Source organism: Aulonocara sp. 'chitande type north' Nkhata Bay, linkage group LG3 (genome assembly GCF_057382095.1).
Source record: "Aulonocara sp. 'chitande type north' Nkhata Bay isolate Kocher_YH1m ecotype deep benthic linkage group LG3, A_spYH_male_GT1.1, whole genome shotgun sequence".
NCBI lineage: Eukaryota > Metazoa > Chordata > Actinopteri > Cichliformes > Cichlidae > Aulonocara > Aulonocara sp. 'chitande type north' Nkhata Bay.
This window is the reverse complement of record NC_141346.1, coordinates 45315525-45333961: the sequence shown is the minus strand read 5'-3', so window position 1 is coordinate 45333961 and position 18437 is coordinate 45315525. Positions and strand designations below refer to the sequence as shown.

The window sequence follows — 18437 nt, the reverse complement described above, 5'->3', positions numbered from 1 at the left end:
ATTTTATCTAATATCAAAGTCTCACACTCAGTCTTTCTCTCATTTAAGTCAGTTTTATTGTTGACAAACTGAACGGTTTGTATTACAGTCTAGTCCAACTTAATTGAATGCAACCATCTGGTACAATTATAGCTATTCTGAACTATGCAATTTATGAAAACTATGCAGCCCATTCAGCAACTGAAGAATTTGAAAGTAAATTAAAACAAAAAATAATTTTACATTAAATAAAAAAGTTTTAAACATAATTAAAATAAAACGTCTTAAATTAAAATAAGTAAACTGTCATGTTTATTGCTGCCAAAAATAAGTTAAACACATTTGGACAGTGAAGGAATGTCAGGATTCTTGCTCAGAAAAAGGATCAACATGCTCTGAAGTCAGAGCACAAAAACCTTTTTTGTAACAAAATATCGATTTCTGCTGTCCCTGTATCGATACATTATTAGCAAACAAAATATCACGATACTACACGGTATCGATTTTTTCCCCCACCCCTAATTATAATGGTGTGTTTGTTGTGAATGGCTTTAATTATGCCTGATTATGACACTTTACAGAAATCAGCAGTGCCTCTGTGGTCTTTGATTCATCTTGCCGTTTTAGTCAAACACCCTCTCATGTCTGCGTGTGTCGCTGCGTGAGTGACTGTTTTCATCGACTCATGATTGGTGCATTTGATGTGGCACAGTTGGTGTCATGGATACATTCATTGTCTGACAATCTTGTAATTCTGCCACATGTTGCCATCTGGCCCAGGCACAACGCCAGCCCTGCTGGCCTGGAGAGAGTCAGCAGACGTGACACCCCGACCTTCATGCCGAAACAGCCAATGTTTTGGACGTTCGGGCCATCTTGGCTCTATTTGGAAGAGCCTGACACATGCTAAATTGATTAAGACTGTCTAAGCAGTAAATGCAGGCTGGCAAAGTCGCTGCAGATAATGTGAGTGTGACTCAGTGTGCTTTTAAAGGCAACAAACTGTTGTCCTTTCTGTTCCACTGCTCATGTGCTTGGCTTAGAATAACTGTCATCACTTTTTTCTGCTTTTTTTTTGACAAGCTATTATATAGATTCACCCTGCATTTGTCATATATCATCATAGTTTTTTTTTTTATCCTTACAATGCTTTGAGGAATATAATGCTGAGCAATTCAAACCAAATGCTACCGTTCCATAAAAATGCAGCCTTTTGCTTGCTGAATGAAGCCCTTTTTGATGTTGGGGCTTAGGAATGTAGGCTACATGCTTATTTGCAGGCGAGGCACTTATCACATGCCTGGTGCACCTCTCGCAGAGGGCAATTTTCTTCGAGGGAAAGTGCAAGGTTTAGGATTATAGTCGAAAATGATTTTTCTAACACGTGTACGCAAATCTGTGCACCCAACCCTGATGTTGCACATACACAAACTTATGCACAAATTCTTCTAGCAAACCCTTTAATGCCGCAACACAATGGCCTTCTGTTAGTAATGCAGCTTTAGATTTTTTTTGCACTGAGAGAGCGAGCTCGTTGTCGTTGTTTAAGAGATGTTTTTGGATGTTTCACAGCAGGGCTAAAAACAAATTGTGATACATTAGCAAATATAATTGCTGTGCCCATTTTTCTGAGACTGAATTAGGGGAGACCTTTGAGCAGGTATGCCCATGTTTCAGGTAGTTTACAATGTGCCATGTGCTCATACCCTCTCTGTGATACCCTAATATATATCATATGCGTCTCTCCTCCTGACTGGTCATCCATCACTGGCCTTGGCGGCTCTGCCTTGATCCAGAAATCATACACAGATCACCTGTGTAGTGAGAGAGGTGGCAGGCAATCCCTCAATTAAGGCCAACAACCAATCCATCTCTCCTGACGTTTGCAGAAATGGGAAAAAAAAACATAAAGTCACAGTCAAAGTTCTTTGCAAGACAAATATTTGTGATTTCTCGCATTGTTTGTAGTGTATGCATTTGGGTGTTTTAGTTCCGGGATCTTTTCCACCACATCTCGTCTTTTATAACTCTTCATGTGTGATTTTATGTGAGTATGTGTGTGGAAGCTGGTTTCTCTAGAGCCCCCCAAAATTGCCACAGTAAATTTAACAGGCTTGGTAAGCTCGGTGGCCCACAAGCTCAAAGTGATTTATTTTGGCCAATCAACCGAGTAAATCTGATTGGAGGCTTCTAAAGCATCTTTAACTCTCTTTATCACCAGTGTCAGATTGGCCGTATCCATTTGGCCCTTTCTGCTGTTGGTTGACGGTATTTTGAGAAGCTTTGCTCTTTTTCTTTTTCTTTGGCAAACGGTGGGACCTTGGAGGAGCGTGCTTTTCCTTTAGTGATTTCGCAATTCCCTCTGCGCGTGTCCTCGCACCTTACTTTTTCCTCTTTCTGCCTTCCCTGATATGTTTGACGATGTTTGGCTGTGTCACTAGCCACTAGAGACTCAAGGTTTGGCTCTAAGGATAAAAACTCATTCCAGCATTCTTCCTTGTAGCTTGATGCTAAATATTGGGTTTCTGTACACTGTGAGTTTGAATGCAACCCTATCACAGCTTTGTCTTTCATACTGTAGACATGTAGACTTGGAACAGATTTGCATAGTTCTTATTACCACGCTTCACTGGTAGGGCGAATTGAGCGCCTTTTCGAGATGTGAAAATATAAATGTAGAGATTAAATTCAGAAGATCCTGTTTTGCAAATGCACAAAAGCTACGTTCACATTAGGCTAAAACACTGCTTGTTTACTGCACAGCTGTGGCTAATTCATCCTTCAGTACTTCAGGATAGCGCATTTGCAGGCAGACTTAGCTCATATCTCTTCTGTCATTTACCTCAAATACAGTGAGTGTCTCTCCGGGCCCGTGTCCATGTGTGCATACATATCAGCCCGGTGCATACGCTTCTCCCAGCACTGTGTGACCTCCATCGATGCCCTCTCAAGTCCTGGGAAGAGAGCTCGGGAATGAGAAATTAATTGCCAAACAATGCATGGCTCCCATCCATTATGGTTCTCATCATGTCAGATGATATCGAAGCATTACCGGATGTCTGGCTGCATAATTTACTGCACCTCCTCCCCACCAACACCCACAGCAGCAGCAGCAGCAGCCCCGCACCCACAGCCCCAGTTACACTCCCTGATGGATTTGTAGGCTTGTCTCAAAAGGTTCCATTTAATGGCAGGACGACTTTCATCATAATTATCATCATTTTATTTTCAACCCATTCCCCTCAACTCATGAGGACGTGTAGCATTTCAGTGGGATTGTATGACATAAACATTAGGGAAATGAGTGAATAAAGCCGTGAAAGTAATGGCTACTGATGTTGTGTTATGAAAGAGATGCTACTGCTTTTATTATTTTTCTCTGCATAGATGAAAAAAAAATGTCCCAAGATAAAATTTTACATTATGATTCTGATTTATGATCGCTTAGCTGTTGTCTGAATGAGTGAACAAGCCAGTTCTCTTTGCCATATCAGGTTAGAGCCACATTGGGATGTAATCTCTTCATTTTACATTAAACATTTTGTCTTACATTTAGAAACATCAATTAAATGTGCTTAAAGTGAAGCTAAAGAGTCATAAAGTTTATTTCTTTTGAGCCTGCTAGCATGACATGCAGCATTGATGTATGTTGACTTTTATGACTATCACTTTAGTTCAATATCCATTTCTACAGAGAAGCTGCAGAAAGCTGATTCAAACTTGTTGGACTTGTCTGAAATTAGAAGTTTGTTTTTTTTTGTCTAGAGTTGATGAAAATATTGACACCTTGCTCTGTACGATGAAGCTTGCTAGCTTTGCGTAAGCCCTGCTAACGGGGGGAAGCAACAGGTGTGACTCTCTCCTTGAAGGAAAATTAAATTTAAGCACTTTTTAAAGCTTCCTAGACAAAAAAAAATCATATCATATTAAATCTTCTGCAAGTAATCAAGGGGCTAACTAGCAAGCTCTGCAGTTTAAGCGAGCTACATAGCAAATTTTTAACCTATCTTGCTCAAAGACGAATGCACTTATGCCACAGTGAGGTATCCATGGTCCTCTGTCTGACCACCCACAAGTCTGTGGTCACAGTTAGTCAGACTTTAATTATAGTTAATCACCAAATGGGTTTTCACCCAAATTATGCTCAAGCTCACATTTGTTATTCTCAGTAGATTTCAGTTCTCATTACTTTGTGCAATAAAACCAACCAACGACAAGAAAACTCGCTTTTTTCCACAAATTACAATTAGCTACTATTAGCTACTCTGTTAAGCTAATGAACTGTTAAGAGCCACCATGTTCTGGTTTGTCTTGATGCATGCTGCCCAAACAAGACTGCAGTCTTATGCATTGCTTCAAACAGGAGAAACAAATAATCAGACTTTTAAATTGCAAGTATATCACACGGGAATGTTAACATTTTTTTCTTGTTTTGTTCAACAGATTAATTGGAACTGATTAAAAATGTCGTGACCTCATTTCCTTGAAGAATCCAAAAGCTTTGCCTTCAACATGGTACCCAACAATGTCCAACTTGGGTGGACATCACAGCCACACTGTAATTTGCTCAAAAAGATCTTCTCACTTTTACTTTATACCTCCTATTTCTACAAAACAGTGCTGATGTCATAAAAAAAAAGTAAGACGCAGACGAATTTACAACGTGAAAGCAGCGCTCTCAGATCAAACATCCAAATGACAGAAGTATCATTATGGCCTGCTAACAACCTTGATCGTGGATTCTGGCTTCACGTACGATTCAGTCTAAAAATATAGCAGCTCACAGAAATCTCATTTCACACGCTTTAAACAAACTTGAAGAAAGTTAATGGGTGACATCACACATAGACTGTCCAAAATTTACTACAGCCCGGCTGAAGATGTAACGCATAAGGGTTCAAATGCTAAAATTAGGAGGTAATTGGGGTCAGCGCGAGGCTGGAAGTGTCACTCTACTGGCTGATGCTCGTTTCATTTTTACCCCCAAAAGCCCTTTCCAGCTCTTTTGATCTCGAGTCTGCAGAAGTTTCTCCGAGACGCAAGTCTGCTCACGGTGCGGAAAGGCACGTCACATGAACCGGATCCATTTCATAATAGCATAGCAGGTTTTTTTCCTGGAGCAAAGTAGAGCGGGCTTATCTAATTGTGGGAGCCACGAGCCCTGGGATACAGAAAGAGAGGCTAATTAGTTAGAAATGAATGCTTTGAAATGAAGCACAAAGCTCTATGTGTGGTGGAAACAGGCTTCACACGTTCGGCGTGGGGCGGGGGGCAACAGAAGCGAGGTGTAAATGATGAGTGCAGCTTGCGTTTCAGTGAGAGTAGAAGTCAGAGTGCCCATAGAAGTTCGCTACTATCCTATGAATGAAAAGGTGGCTGGTGGTGCACGAACATTCGGGACGTTCAGGAGCCCTCAAGCTTAGAAAGCAGGAGCAGCTCGTAGCTCTTATTCTTTTTAATCAACTTTGCAATGCCTTTGAGAACACATCGAAGCTTAAATATACAGAAGAGGAATCACTTTGAGGTTTGATGTCATTTTATTGAAGTCGAAGAGGACGCTGAAGTGCCTGCTTTGTTTCATGAATCGAGAGGTTGCTGGCATTGGAACATACTTATGGCCTTATTCCCGAGGAATCTTTGCGGTATTCCGCATCATTATAATGTGGAATCTTTTCATACAAAGATCGCTGTATAAAATATCTGGGTAATAAAAGAGTTACTCCAGTTTATTAAGAGACTCAAACCAAAATGTGACAAGCCCTTCATATCGTCCCGTAAGGTCACAGAGTAGTTCCTCGGGGCATACCAAAGACCTGCTCGCATCGTTTCCCCCCCCTCTCGCTCTCTCGTTGTCACTTTGAATCGAATGGGGAAGCTGGCGAAAGCAAAACAAAATGTCCTTGTGTTGTCTCCAAGGCGATAGTGCCTGCAGACTGTGGCTGCTGTCTGCTGCTGCTGGCTTTTCTCTTTTTTTCTCCTGTGCTCATCGCATGGAAAAGATATTTAAGTTTGCTCAAGGACACTTTCTTCTCTTTCATATGTGTGTGTGTGTGTGTGTGTGTGTGTGTGTGTGTGTGTGTGTGTGCAGGCATATTTAACATGCAGTATGTAGACAGGACATTCTGAAAAATAATTTGACGGTGGACTCAACGGGATCAAATGGAAGAATGGAATTACATTCCAGACGAGGTTCCCAGTGACTTTAAATTAACCTCATGCCGTGATGGTTATATCCTCCAGTCATATTTCTCTGTCGTATCACCGGCAGCATTCAGGGAGGTGGCACGATGAGTTTTATCATCACTATTCTAAAAGAAATAGTAAACTAAAGAGATCTTATGGCCTCTGACTTCGAGAAGCAGTTGGCGTTTTTCAGTTTTTTGGCAGTGTTTGTTGACAAAATATTCAGAAGGCTATTGCACACGACATAAAATTTGTCATTTCTCCATTTTCATTTGTGTACGCGGGTTTAGCGTCTAAGCAGAGTCGTGCAGCACAACATCCTTTATGCTTAAAGCGTGAATTTCACCCCATCGGCTACTTACTCGGAAAGATTTTCACAGATTCAACTTACGGCAGACAAATAGCTACAATCTCATTTTCAAAACAAGCTGTCCTCCGAAATGAATAACATTAGTCTGGGAGATGAGTGTGCCAGAACCATCTATAAGAAGTAACACCAAAAAGCTACTAACATAAAATATAGAGAGGTTGTATTTTGGGGGGTAATCTTTACCTTGGAAAGAAAGTCAGTGCATCACCTCCTTTTACGCTGTGTATAAAGAGAATAGTTTACAGGGGAAATCTGACCGAATCTCACAGTCGTGCAGTCTTTTAAATTAGTTGTCGTTATTTATTGATGAGCTTTGAACCTCTTTTGCTATCAGTGCTAACACTCCTGTAGTGTTTTACTTACAAATCTATGTATGCATTAGAGGCCAGCTGATTTATCGGCAGATTGATGTTATTAAATCTGATCAAACATTAGCTATTCAGGCATTTGTAAAGGCCAGCACTGCAACTTTGCTGTTGGCAACTTGTATTTGGAGTGCGACAAACACAACACCTTGATTATCTAAGTCAGCAGTCCCCAACATTTTTTGCGCCACTTAACGGTTTATGTCCGACAATATTTTCATGGACCGGCCTTTAAGGTGTCGCGGATAAATATAACAAAATAAAACCAGTACCGGTACCAGAAAAAAGAAGATTTATGCATAACACATGGGAAAAGACCCAGGGAAACTGAATTAACGATAAAAACAATTAAAAAAATAAAGATATAAAAACCGATAAAAAACATGAAAACCATAAATTTCACACCCGAGCATCAACTTTCGCGGCCCGGTACCAAACAGCCCGGGGGACCGCTAATCTAAGTAGTTGGGGAGAACGTAACCAGTAAATAAATAACCACATCTAGCAACTGTTTGGTAAATCTGTATTTGGTGTGGCTGAAATAAAAATTATAATGAAAATATCATCCGATATCACCAAATATCTGTATCGTCTGAAAAATCCTATATCGTTCAGGGTCTAGTATGCATGCACGTTTTTGGAGGTGGTACAGAATATTCCTATTCCTTTTCCCAATTGCCTATTCAGTCTGGTTCTTACCAAGCAACGTGAGCCCAACATAACATTGGATAGCCTCCAGCACACCTGCGACCCTGAATGAGATAAGCAGAAAAATTAGATGAATGGAACAGCATAATTAAATCCTGCCATCACATACTTAATACCACTTTGTTTTCATGTGAGAACTGTACAGGCTTTTCAGGGTTTCGGCGCTAGCATCTAATGCTTTAAAGCATTAGCTATGTGTGTCTTTTATATACAGTCTATTACCAACAGGAGCTTTAGCCCTCTTGAGTGCACTAAAACAAATAATGGATCAATTTATTGCTGATTACATTCATTTTTTTTTTAATTCTAGCATGAGTCATACGAGGAAGAATGTACTCCTCTGTATATTTACTCAGCAAAGAATTACCTCATTATCCGTTTACAGTAGTGTGCTTACATTAGTCTGCATTTATAGGTGTCTAAGCAAAAAACACGCCCTCAGCAAAATCCCTCACGGTCACAATCACTTCAGTATCAGCATTCCTGACCAGTACAATCATCCCCTTATCCTAACAGGCCCCTCAGCACACCTGTTTAGCCACCGGCTTATCTTCGCCGGCGCACTGTGACCTTTGCTGACCCCCATATGAGCTGTGAATATCCATGATCAGATTCCCATCAGGTGCTCTAATGGTTTTTCTTTTACAACACGCAGTTTTAGCACCTCCAGCTGATTTCAGTTATCCTGAGATTGATTGTGCTTCCCCTTTTCCAGGGTTTGGCGTATCGTATACGAGGTCATTTCTTCTCAAATACAGATATGAATACGCGTAAATGAGTTATCTCATAAATAATGAAATAAATAGACTGGTGGTGCCCTTGAAGATATTTCTTCGTCCCATTTCCACGATGATCGCAGCTGAAGGCTGCTGCGGAGCAGATTGATGACGCCGGTTAATAGGGGATGTAGGATGTAAATGGGGATGTCTTGGTCGGCTGGTGGAAATGCTAAATAAGTATTTGAGCATTCGTGTGGTTTCTTTAAAGCCCTGTTGATGGGTGGCAGTGTCAGTTTATGATGCTGACGAGGGCTGGCGTGTGTGACTGTACATTTGTGCTGGGCTTATTTTAAGCGCTTGCACCCATATCCACTTCTGTGACAGCCTGCTGTTTGAAATGTTTGTGTTTCCCACTTACCACTGTTGTCTGCTACGTGCGCTAATTTGTGTTGTTTTTGTTTTTTCCTGCCTGCGATAGAAATTTGGAAGTTGTAAAAGCTGCATTATCGGGTAGTCGGGAGTAAATAGGCTCTGCGTGCCTTTAGTTCACATTGCAGCTCAATGAGGTTCTTGTTATAGTTCCGCTTTACTGATGGAGTGCCTCCACAGGAGTGTCCAAGGTACCTGCAGATCTTGAAAACACAACAAACTCTTTTGTTAGCGGGAGAAGACAAATACTCAATCAGTCTGGAACTCTCACCGCGGCGGCAAACTATTTAATCAACCGTGGCTGTCGTCGAACGCTGTTAAGCGTTAAATGCATTGACTGCTGATAGAAGTCGGATGTCATTACAGCCTCCGGGGGCTTCTGCGTCCCCAACAGCGGTGCTAATTTATGCTGTCTTATTTTGCTCCTACCAAATTTACCATACAGAGAAATTGTCCAATTGTAAATTGAATCAGAGGGAATTGCGTTTCGAGGAGGATGGGAGGGAGTGAGGGGGTGTCTGTTTTCTGAGCTCTCTGGGACGCGTGACGTCCATTACGTGTGCCAACCTAAAATCAACCCTCATTACATTTTGTTTTGCTCTCCTTTCATACAGAGATTAGTACCATTTGTCACTTCTGTCATCTTGATTGTATCTTTGCATTAGTCGGAAACGACAAATGTCACAAATTGCATTTTTTTTCTTTTTGCTGAGGTCCAAATTGTGTGGGTGTGTGTGAGAGAGAGAGGGAGAGCACTCTCATTTGTTTAAAGAGTCTACAGCAAGCTTTCTTCTTTCGAATCGCTTTCAGTAATAGGATCACGACATACAGAAATGTCAGGGTAGCAAAAATAGCACTGTATAAAGAATAATACAGATTATACATATTATTAAAATAGAGTAAAAATATTCCATTGGGCATATTTTTGTAGACTAAAGCCAAGCTTTGGAAAATGCATTATGAAGCATGGCCTCCCCATGTGTCCTCTGACCTTCTCTGGCTTAATCGAGTCCACGCATTCATAAAAAGCCTGTAGCTAAATTAATTTGGGACCTCTATTTTCCAATCAGGGGCCCAAGGGAAAGCTTCTAAAAGGGACAGGATGGATGAGAAGATGGCGTGATTGATGACAGGGAGTCAAAGAGCGGTATGTGCTTTTGAGTAGGAGGAAGAGGATTACCGAGCCGGTGTGCGAGCACATCTCGGTGCACGCCGGTGTTATGATAGCCTTTGTCCCCCAACAGCTCAGGCAAACAGCGTCATTAGCAAAAACCTCCTGGAGTGTAACCGCAGGGAAGACTCGCATGCAGGAAACAGGTATTTCAGTTTGTCCCGGCTGACCTCGAAATAGCACGGAGCTACAAAACCCGGGTATTGACTCGCAGAGATATGCCCTCGTCAACAGCCGCATTTAGACTACACAGCTGGAAGTTTGTGTAGTGTGTGTAAGCTTAGCCGACGGGGGTCTAGAACTAGACCAAACGCACACCCGTGTAAGTCACACCTGCCAGTTCCAGTTGATCCTCTTTGAACTGTTTTCTTTCAACTGACACATGGAGAAGGAGGAAAGAATAAACCCACATGCATACACTCAGGCTTGGTTTTTTTTTCTACCTGCACCAAAATAAATTTTCTCTCAGCGACACAGACGGAGTAAAAAAAATTATTAAAAATTAAATTAAAAGCAAAATTATTTGCTTTCAAGTTTCTTAAATTTTTTTTTTACATTTGAATTCATCGGCTCACTTTGTCGTCCCCTTTCTCTTTGTCGTTTCCTAGAAACGTCCTCCTCGATAATGGTGTACATGGATACCACGACCACAACAACGAGGACCTCCACCAGACCTCCTGTTACCACGACAACCACGACATCCAGGACCACCACCACCAAGGTGCCCGCCACGACGCCTTTGGTGGTCCAGTCGCCACGAACCACATCGGCAGTGGTGGAACCGTACCAGACGGTCTTGGAAGATTTGGAGCAAGAAGATGTCAACGCGGCCCCGGCCACCGCTAAGCTACCAAATCTTAGGGTGGAGTACTGCAGTCCACTGGTGATGATGGACGTGTCCTGGCCGAGGACGAAGCAGGGAACGTTAGCCAAGATGCCCTGTCCACCTGGATCATTAGGTATTTATATTTATTTATTTTGTCCTGTCTCACTTTACTGGCCGCAGCAGATGGATGTCTAGTTCTGCTTGAGGTTTCTTCCTGTTAAAGGAGGGTTTTTCTTTCCCACTGTCGCCAACTGCTTGCTCATTGAGGAGAATGTAATTGCTGGGCTAAAGCGCCTTGAGACGGCTGTTGTTGTGAATTGATACTGTACAGTTAAATAAAATTGTATTGAATTGAATTGAAGGAAAAGTTAGAGCAGGACTAAGACATGAGCATGTATGGATAGAGCCAGGAACATCTTGTTGCTAGGGGAAAGTGTATATTCCCTGACTAGCTAGCAAGTGGTTGCTGGACTTTGCTAGCTGTTGCTAGGTGAAAAAACGGTTGCAAAGAGGGTGCTGCACCAACACCCTGTTAGTGAGTGTTTGCAAACTAAATCAGCCACAAAGTAACCATGTGGATGGAGTGAAACTTGAAAAAGTTGTCTCATCACTGAAACCAACCAATTTCAAAAGGTGCAACTCTTATTTTGAAGGTGAACGACTCCTTTTCAAGTGGTTGCAGAGTTACTGCAGACAAGTTGCCAACTTTTATGCAAACAATGTGTGACTGCAGCAGTCTTATAGCAACCAAAGCAATCTCAAGGAGGTTTCAGTGCAGCATGCTACTTTGCAACTAATTTTTCTAGCAACCTCTGACAACCACTGTCAATACACATTTTTCCCCAGTTACTAGGTTACATGGGGTCAATGGCAGGTCTTTACACCTGAGTGGGGGCTAAGGTAGTGTATTATCGTCCCAATAAACTCAGAGATAAAAAAAAGTAGTAGCAGCAACTGTAATTACCCATGATATTCAATCTAGACTTCCATAACAAGCCTACCTACGCACAGATAAAATTGAACTTCACGGAAAGAAGGTTCTGGTCAGTGGCCGTCCGCTGCTCCGAGTACTTGGACATGGGTTAAATATAGAGAATTAGTTTCACTACAGGGATCAATAAAAAGATATCCTTCCAGGCTGAATTCCTTTACAGTTGCTCGGTACAAATAACATAAGTTATCCTGTGCAGTGTAGGTGATGACATTTTTAGTGCACTCACTTTTAAGGTCTTTCCCCGGAGAAGAGATTTAATTATCTGGTGAAGCTGTTGGCTTGTACGCTGTTTCTGTTGTTGTCGTTGTCATCTTTTCTGTTGTGGATGCTGTAGCATTTGGAACTATTCTCCCAGATCTCTTCATTTTCTTTGGTCAAAACCAGGAAAATAGGTTTGCACGTGCCTCACGCACCTCAGATGGGCGTATGATTTATTCATTGCGTTTCCTGCCGCTTACATAATGCCAGTGACATTACGTCAAATAACGACCTGCAGTTGACCTAATCACTCCCTGCAAATCTCAAAGATTCCCATGTTTAGAGCTGAAAGCGCTCTCTCCTGATGAGATACGCGGATGTGCTTTCTTTGCTTCTCGTCTGTGTGAGATTGTCAGCTCTCTCCTTAGGAGACATAGTCTACTGTGAGCCTCTTTGCCTTGATGTTGTCACCGTGTGTGTTTTGTTTATGTTTACACTCCCCCTGCAGCACTCATTCTCTCGCCTCCTGTCCTCCTAACTCACTCTCTCCTCCTGACTCACTGATGCACGGCTAAAGATAGCTTAGCATCGCATCTGTGTGGAAACTGGTAACCGGCACGGCGCACGGCCATATTTACTTCTTGTCTCTCAGGGCGCAATTCATGTAATTAATTAGCGGCTAAACACGTTTGCGTTCGGCTCTTTTGAAAGGGCTGCTGCGCTTCATTTGTCAGGCATCGGGCCTTTGTTTGTGCGTGTCTCGTTCGAGCCCCGTCGCCGTATCGATAATAAGAGAATGGAGGCCTGAGTACATCGAGATTAAATCAACGTTGGCCGGCTTTTGATATAAAAGCTTTACCTCAGGAAGTAAAAACTCGGGGGGAGCACTTCATATTTAAATGGAACCTGGCTATGATCAAATTATTTTTTAAGGCCAATCCTCTCGTAATACACGGATGAAGATTATAGTCCATCCATCCATTTTCCATCCAGAGTTCAGGGCCAATCTGTAGCAGGGCCAGATTATGGTAGGAGAAATTAAAGGGGTTACCTACTACATTCATACAGTTGTTGCATCAGCAAAATAACTCAGTGTTAATAATAAATGATTAAAACATAAAACAAAAGCTGTCATGCTTTATTTTATACATAGTAGAGTGACATCATAGCCCCCAAATCCTGCTCGAATGCTGGAAAAAGTCTGTTCGTTTCATCAATCAGCACCGAGATTCAGGCCCACACATTTACATACAGTCTTCATTACTGGGTAACACCAGCACCCATCGAGACCTCACTAACAGGCATCACATGGCAAGATAAGAGGCACACATACCCCACCTCCTCTCAGCGCTACTCTTCAAAGCCATTGCACTTCAGACGGCACTGCCAAGCAATACACAACTGTGCGAGCTTCCTCTGCCACTCGTTGAAAGTTCCTCGAGCTCCTCTTCCATGTACCATCACTTCGCCCGCTGTCATCCCCCAGCATTCCTCCGACTCCCTCTTCTTTCTCCCTCTGTCTTTTATGCCCCTTTGCCTCTAAATATAGGCAGAAATACAGAGTCCCTTATCTTATAAACCCATCAAACGTACAGCTGTCCAAGGTGGACCGGGGAAGGAAATTATATGTCAGTCAAAAGTTCTATCTGTTAATACCGGCAGTCTCACCCTCCCTTTAAGTACAAGCAAGGGCGATTTAATGTCAGCGTGTAGCCGTGCTGATGTCAGCTATGAAAATATGGGAGCAAATTATTTGAGGCGCGCGGCAGAACGAGTCAACAAGCAAGCTGCATTTCTACATTTCTACCTCGATGCCATTTTGCAGTAACAGTGAGTTCAGCTGAAAGCGATGGTAGGTACAGCAGATTCAGAGGGGCTTAACAGACACTGGTCAGTTTCTGGATGTGTGTTTGTGCTAAAGTCAAAAATGGAGCGTTTTGCAAGGAGCTCACTCACCGGAGCACCTCTCTGTCAGCAGAGAGCCCGTCTTAATTGACCTTCCTGATGAATTCAAGCTAGGGCAGACTTAATTGGTACCTATTTTGGTGCGTTTTCTTGCGTATGCAGGAGCCGAACTGTCACACACATGCAGACGCCGTCTGACTTTTAATGATTAAATACAGACGCCGCGTGGGCAACTCCAACTGGCCTCGAGTGAAGCAACTTCATTTCAGTCGCTATAAGATAAAGCTGTCCAATTACATTTTTCTACATCCATTAATTTAATCACTTGAAGAATTATGCTCCTTGGGATTTTCTTGCAAATAGCAAAAGTACTACACAAAATATGGATAAAGTTGATTGTCTGAGCGTTTACAAACCCAATCTAGTAAATCTGACGCAGTTCTTCCCACAAAGCCTCTTAACTCTCCTCCCTATCTCTCGTTCGCTCTCTAGGTGTGGCCTCATACATGTGCATGGGCCCCGAAGGATACTGGGACTCCCAGGGGCCTGACTTTAGCAACTGTACCTCGCCTTGGGTCAACATCATCAGCCAAAAGGTAACAAAAGTATTGGAAAAGAAAGATGCACAGATTCACAGGGTATATAATTTAGTTCATGGACTGCTTTTGTGTGTGTGTTTGTTTTTCCTGATTAGCAATTATCACACATTTCTCTTTAGAATAAAATTGTGGGAAAAAGCTTGAAGATAGCCTGGAGGATTTGAGCTTAAATGTATTTGGATTTAGCTTGAACACAACGGCACCCTTTTACCTTATTCTGACGAACGTTCACCGCACATCACAATGCACATCGGGGATGCGTACATCATTTGTACTCAGAGGACTTTAGTTTTTGTGTGGGGGTTTTTTTTCTCCTTTTGTCCTATTGTCTCTTCTTAATTGGTCCATTAATGTCATCGATTAGCCAAAGGCTTTACTCAATAGAAAGGTTATTCTTGTGCGTGCATGTGTTTGGCGTGAGTGGGTGGCTGGGTTGGGTTGGAGTGAAAACCAATACCACAGGATCATAGTGTAATAGCCTGCTGTGGGTAACAGCTAATGCAGACCGCTTTCTGTCTTACATGAACCGGCGGTTATTTGCATTCTATACTTCTCAAGTGCAAATGATTCGGATCTCCTCCTCTGCAGGCGATTTATTATGCAAAGCTCCATATTTATAAAGCTCCCGTTGTTAAAATCTGTAAGGGAATCAAATCTTAAAGGAGGGGAAGGTTACTGCAAGGGAGGATCAGGGTTCCAGGTTATGAATTGCAGGCAGTGCTGCAAATGTTCTCCCTTAAACTCATAGGACCCCGAGGCGTACATGTTATAACGCTTATGGTGTACTCGACGGCACAAAGCTCAGCCCATTAAACAAACGGCAGTTTGCGGATATGGATGGAGAACGGCTGTTGGGTAACAAAATAGAAGGCGGGGAAATTATCAGGTGCATTTCTGTGCAGCGCGGGCCCATTTCAGCAGTGCAATAAAGCTCAGCAACTGGCTGCTGTTTAGAGAAATTAACTACAGCAAAGCTTTTTCTGAACCTGCTGTGGCGGGCGGCTCACTTCAGGTCTAACAGGGTGACTCTAGTGTAGAGTAATGCCTGTTAAGTTCTACAGAAAGATGTGACAATCAAAATATGCACGCTTTTTTTAAACAAAGGTGTTATTAATCTTTTCTTATTTTTAAAACAAATCACACTCCGGCAGCGTGCCTGTCGGAGCAGAGACAGGAAGACTCTAATGAAGATCAACCTGTCAGACAATTGGAATGCCCATCTGGCACTTCGTTATTTTATATCTAGGGCCATTGTCCTGTATGTGGCACTGCTCATTACCAGATGGTTTCTCAAAATGAGAAAGGAAGATATAAAGCACGAAAAGGAAAGGAAATGACACGAGACAAGCAGAAGGGAGAAAAAGAAAGCAGAGCTATTTACCTAGCATCCCCACATCCCCTCATTAAGAGACGAGAGCAGGGAGGGTAAAGAGGAAAACATCTTCCAAAGAAACATTCCTCTGCTTACACCTCTGTAAAGACCAATTTAAGCAGCCTAATTGGCTTCACTAATAAACTCACAGGCGATGATAGCAGGTAATGTCAGAGTAAATCAGGACGATCCTGTTTTAGATGATACCACCGCTGTTTTGGGGCTCATCTTACGACTCGATTAGTTCAATCTTTAAAGGGAACTGACCCAGAGCGTAAGACCCAGATATGTATTGGGCATTTAATCAACTCTAGATTTATTTACTGAGGCTACACAGTTTCCCATTGTAGTCATCGACATATGCAACATGCAGGGCTGTCTTATCGGTCACCATTGCTGTCAGGTAATTTCAAGCATTACTCATTAAAGTGATCTGTTTCTCAGTTACTGTGTGATTTATTTCTAAAAGAATGTGGCATTTATTTTATTTCTTTTTCATTTAAATCTCTGTCGTCAAAGCGTTTTGAACAAAAGCAGCGTTTTGTTGGCATCAGGGGAAACCTTTTCATATATTATTTGAAAAAATTCCTGTAACTGCTTTGTTTTTGTTTTAAATAATGTGCTCTTTGGGAACTTATTGAGGAAAGATTGTTGGTTTTGCTTTTTGGTGGAAACTCTGAGCTAAAATGAAAACTGTGGGTAGCAGTTTTAAGGTTACTTAGCTAGTAAGCTAAGTAAGCTAGCTTACTTAGCTTACTAGCTAAGTAAGCTAGCTCTAGCTCATCTGTTGGTGTTTTAATATTTTTAATTTATGTTTCGCAAGCATACTATATTAGGTGATAGTGAAAAAACTCAGTTTTTACTCTTATTTTGATATTTGATATCTTTCACTGCATATAAAAAGTTAGTTTTACATTTTTGCTAATATGTTTCATCAGCAAAGGGATTCAAAACACAGCATCCAGTACTTATTTTGTTAAAGTTCCACAAATCAAACTTCAGCAATGATGAAATGCAAAGCTTTACGGACCTGCTTACTGTGCGAAACTCTCACTTCTTTGTATTTTGCTTCCGAGGAAGCTGAGGTTCTTGTCTTTAGCAAGTTTTTATTTGGACATTTGAAGCTTTTCACTTATTCTTAGTCCAGTCCTTACATGTGACAATTTTCAGAGCAATATTTCATTGTTTGTTAAGCCGATTAACACTAACTTGTGAATCTGTCAAGCACAAAAAAGCACCTAACTCAATAGATAAACCAGCGTTCTGTCTACACAGAGCAGAAAAAGTTGGTATTTTAGCCACTTTGCAACTATTAGCCTGCGACAAAACATAAAATTTGTTCCCACTGCTTTAATTTCTTCAGTTCTACTAAAAATTGCAAGAATAATATCGTTTGACGGGCATAAATTAGTGTTTGTGCCCCAACCAAGTGATTCCCCTTGGTATGGTGTAATTCCTGATGACTACTGTACTTAAAGAAATGACGGGAAAGCCTGAAACAGTTTGGGCTGTGTTAAAGAATACCATGTATTGACTTTCAGGCTTGTCAATTGCACAGTTTTTGTCTTATATATTTATATATCTACATGTATATTTGCATGTTTCAGTAAACCACTGCAGTCATGTTCCGTTATCTTAGCAAAATATAAAGAAACGGTGGTTGGCTCAAGACTTTCTCACAGTACTGTAAAGTAGCTATGATTGAACGATGACATTTCATAGGAGGGCTTTAGAGAATGTCAGAAGCTTTAATTTTACAGTATGTATACATTTGGCTGAACTATTTCTGCAGTGAAAACTGGAAGTAATGTTTAAGATATGAAAGGTTCACTGTGCAAATAAAAAAAAGCAATAATTTTCATACAACAATAAAAGGGTGACGGTGAGAGTAATCGTTTTCCTTGTCAGATTCTAGCACATTCGCATAACTTGTTGAACTTCATATATTCAGTGCTGTGTATACACTGTTATCCCCAAGCTGCACTGCTCTCTATTAGTTTTTACAAAGGTGTAAGGCTTTCTTGGGAAATTCCCTCAATAGTCTCATAATTATGTCTGGATGCAATATTGGCTCCTAGTGTTCAGTCGGCTGAGGATCGTCTCACCACATTAATTGTGTGCGATATTGCAGCAGTTGCAGAAAAGGTTTAGGTTAAACGCCTTTTATTTTAGGGGGCATTATACATGAATACAGTAATTTGTCATGTTTTCTAGAGTGTTCTTTTTGAATGCCACAGCAGCAAAAAGCAAAGGACCTGGGGTTGTTTTGATTTGCCTTTAGTTATAGAGAAAAACATTCCGTACAAGCCAGCCGCCTCGTTTAAAAACTTCACAAATTCAGCTTTAACTGGATTGGCTGTCCCATTCCTTAGATAAAAGCCGGAGAGACGGCGGCGGTCATCGCCCGGGAGCTGGCAGAGCAAACCAAGAGCAATCTTCAGGCGGGGGACATCACCTACACGGTGAAGGCCATGGTTCAGCTGGTGGATCTGCTTGACGTGCAGCTGAGGAACCTCACACCAGGTGGCAAAGACAGTGCAGCACGGAGCCTCAATAAGGTATCGGAGGAAACTGGTTTACACATATTTATTTGAATGATTTGATTTGCTAGAGCTGCTT

The 18437-nt window shown here is 41.7% G+C and overlaps 1 protein-coding gene across 14 annotated transcripts in view; it reads left to right on the top strand.

Annotated features, from left to right (window-relative positions):
- LOC147335858 (adhesion G protein-coupled receptor L3) overlaps window positions 1-18437 on the top strand; it is a 264385-nt gene that overhangs the window by 161984 nt on the left and 83964 nt on the right. For all 14 annotated transcript variants that reach the window (XM_086283022.1, XM_086283038.1, XM_086283063.1 and 11 more), the window contains 3 exons: window positions 10533-10883; window positions 14340-14443; window positions 18191-18376. In XM_086283022.1, coding sequence (XP_086139148.1) covers window positions 10533-10883; window positions 14340-14443; window positions 18191-18376 — 641 coding nt within the window. The remainder of the gene's footprint in view (window positions 1-10532; window positions 10884-14339; window positions 14444-18190; window positions 18377-18437) is intronic.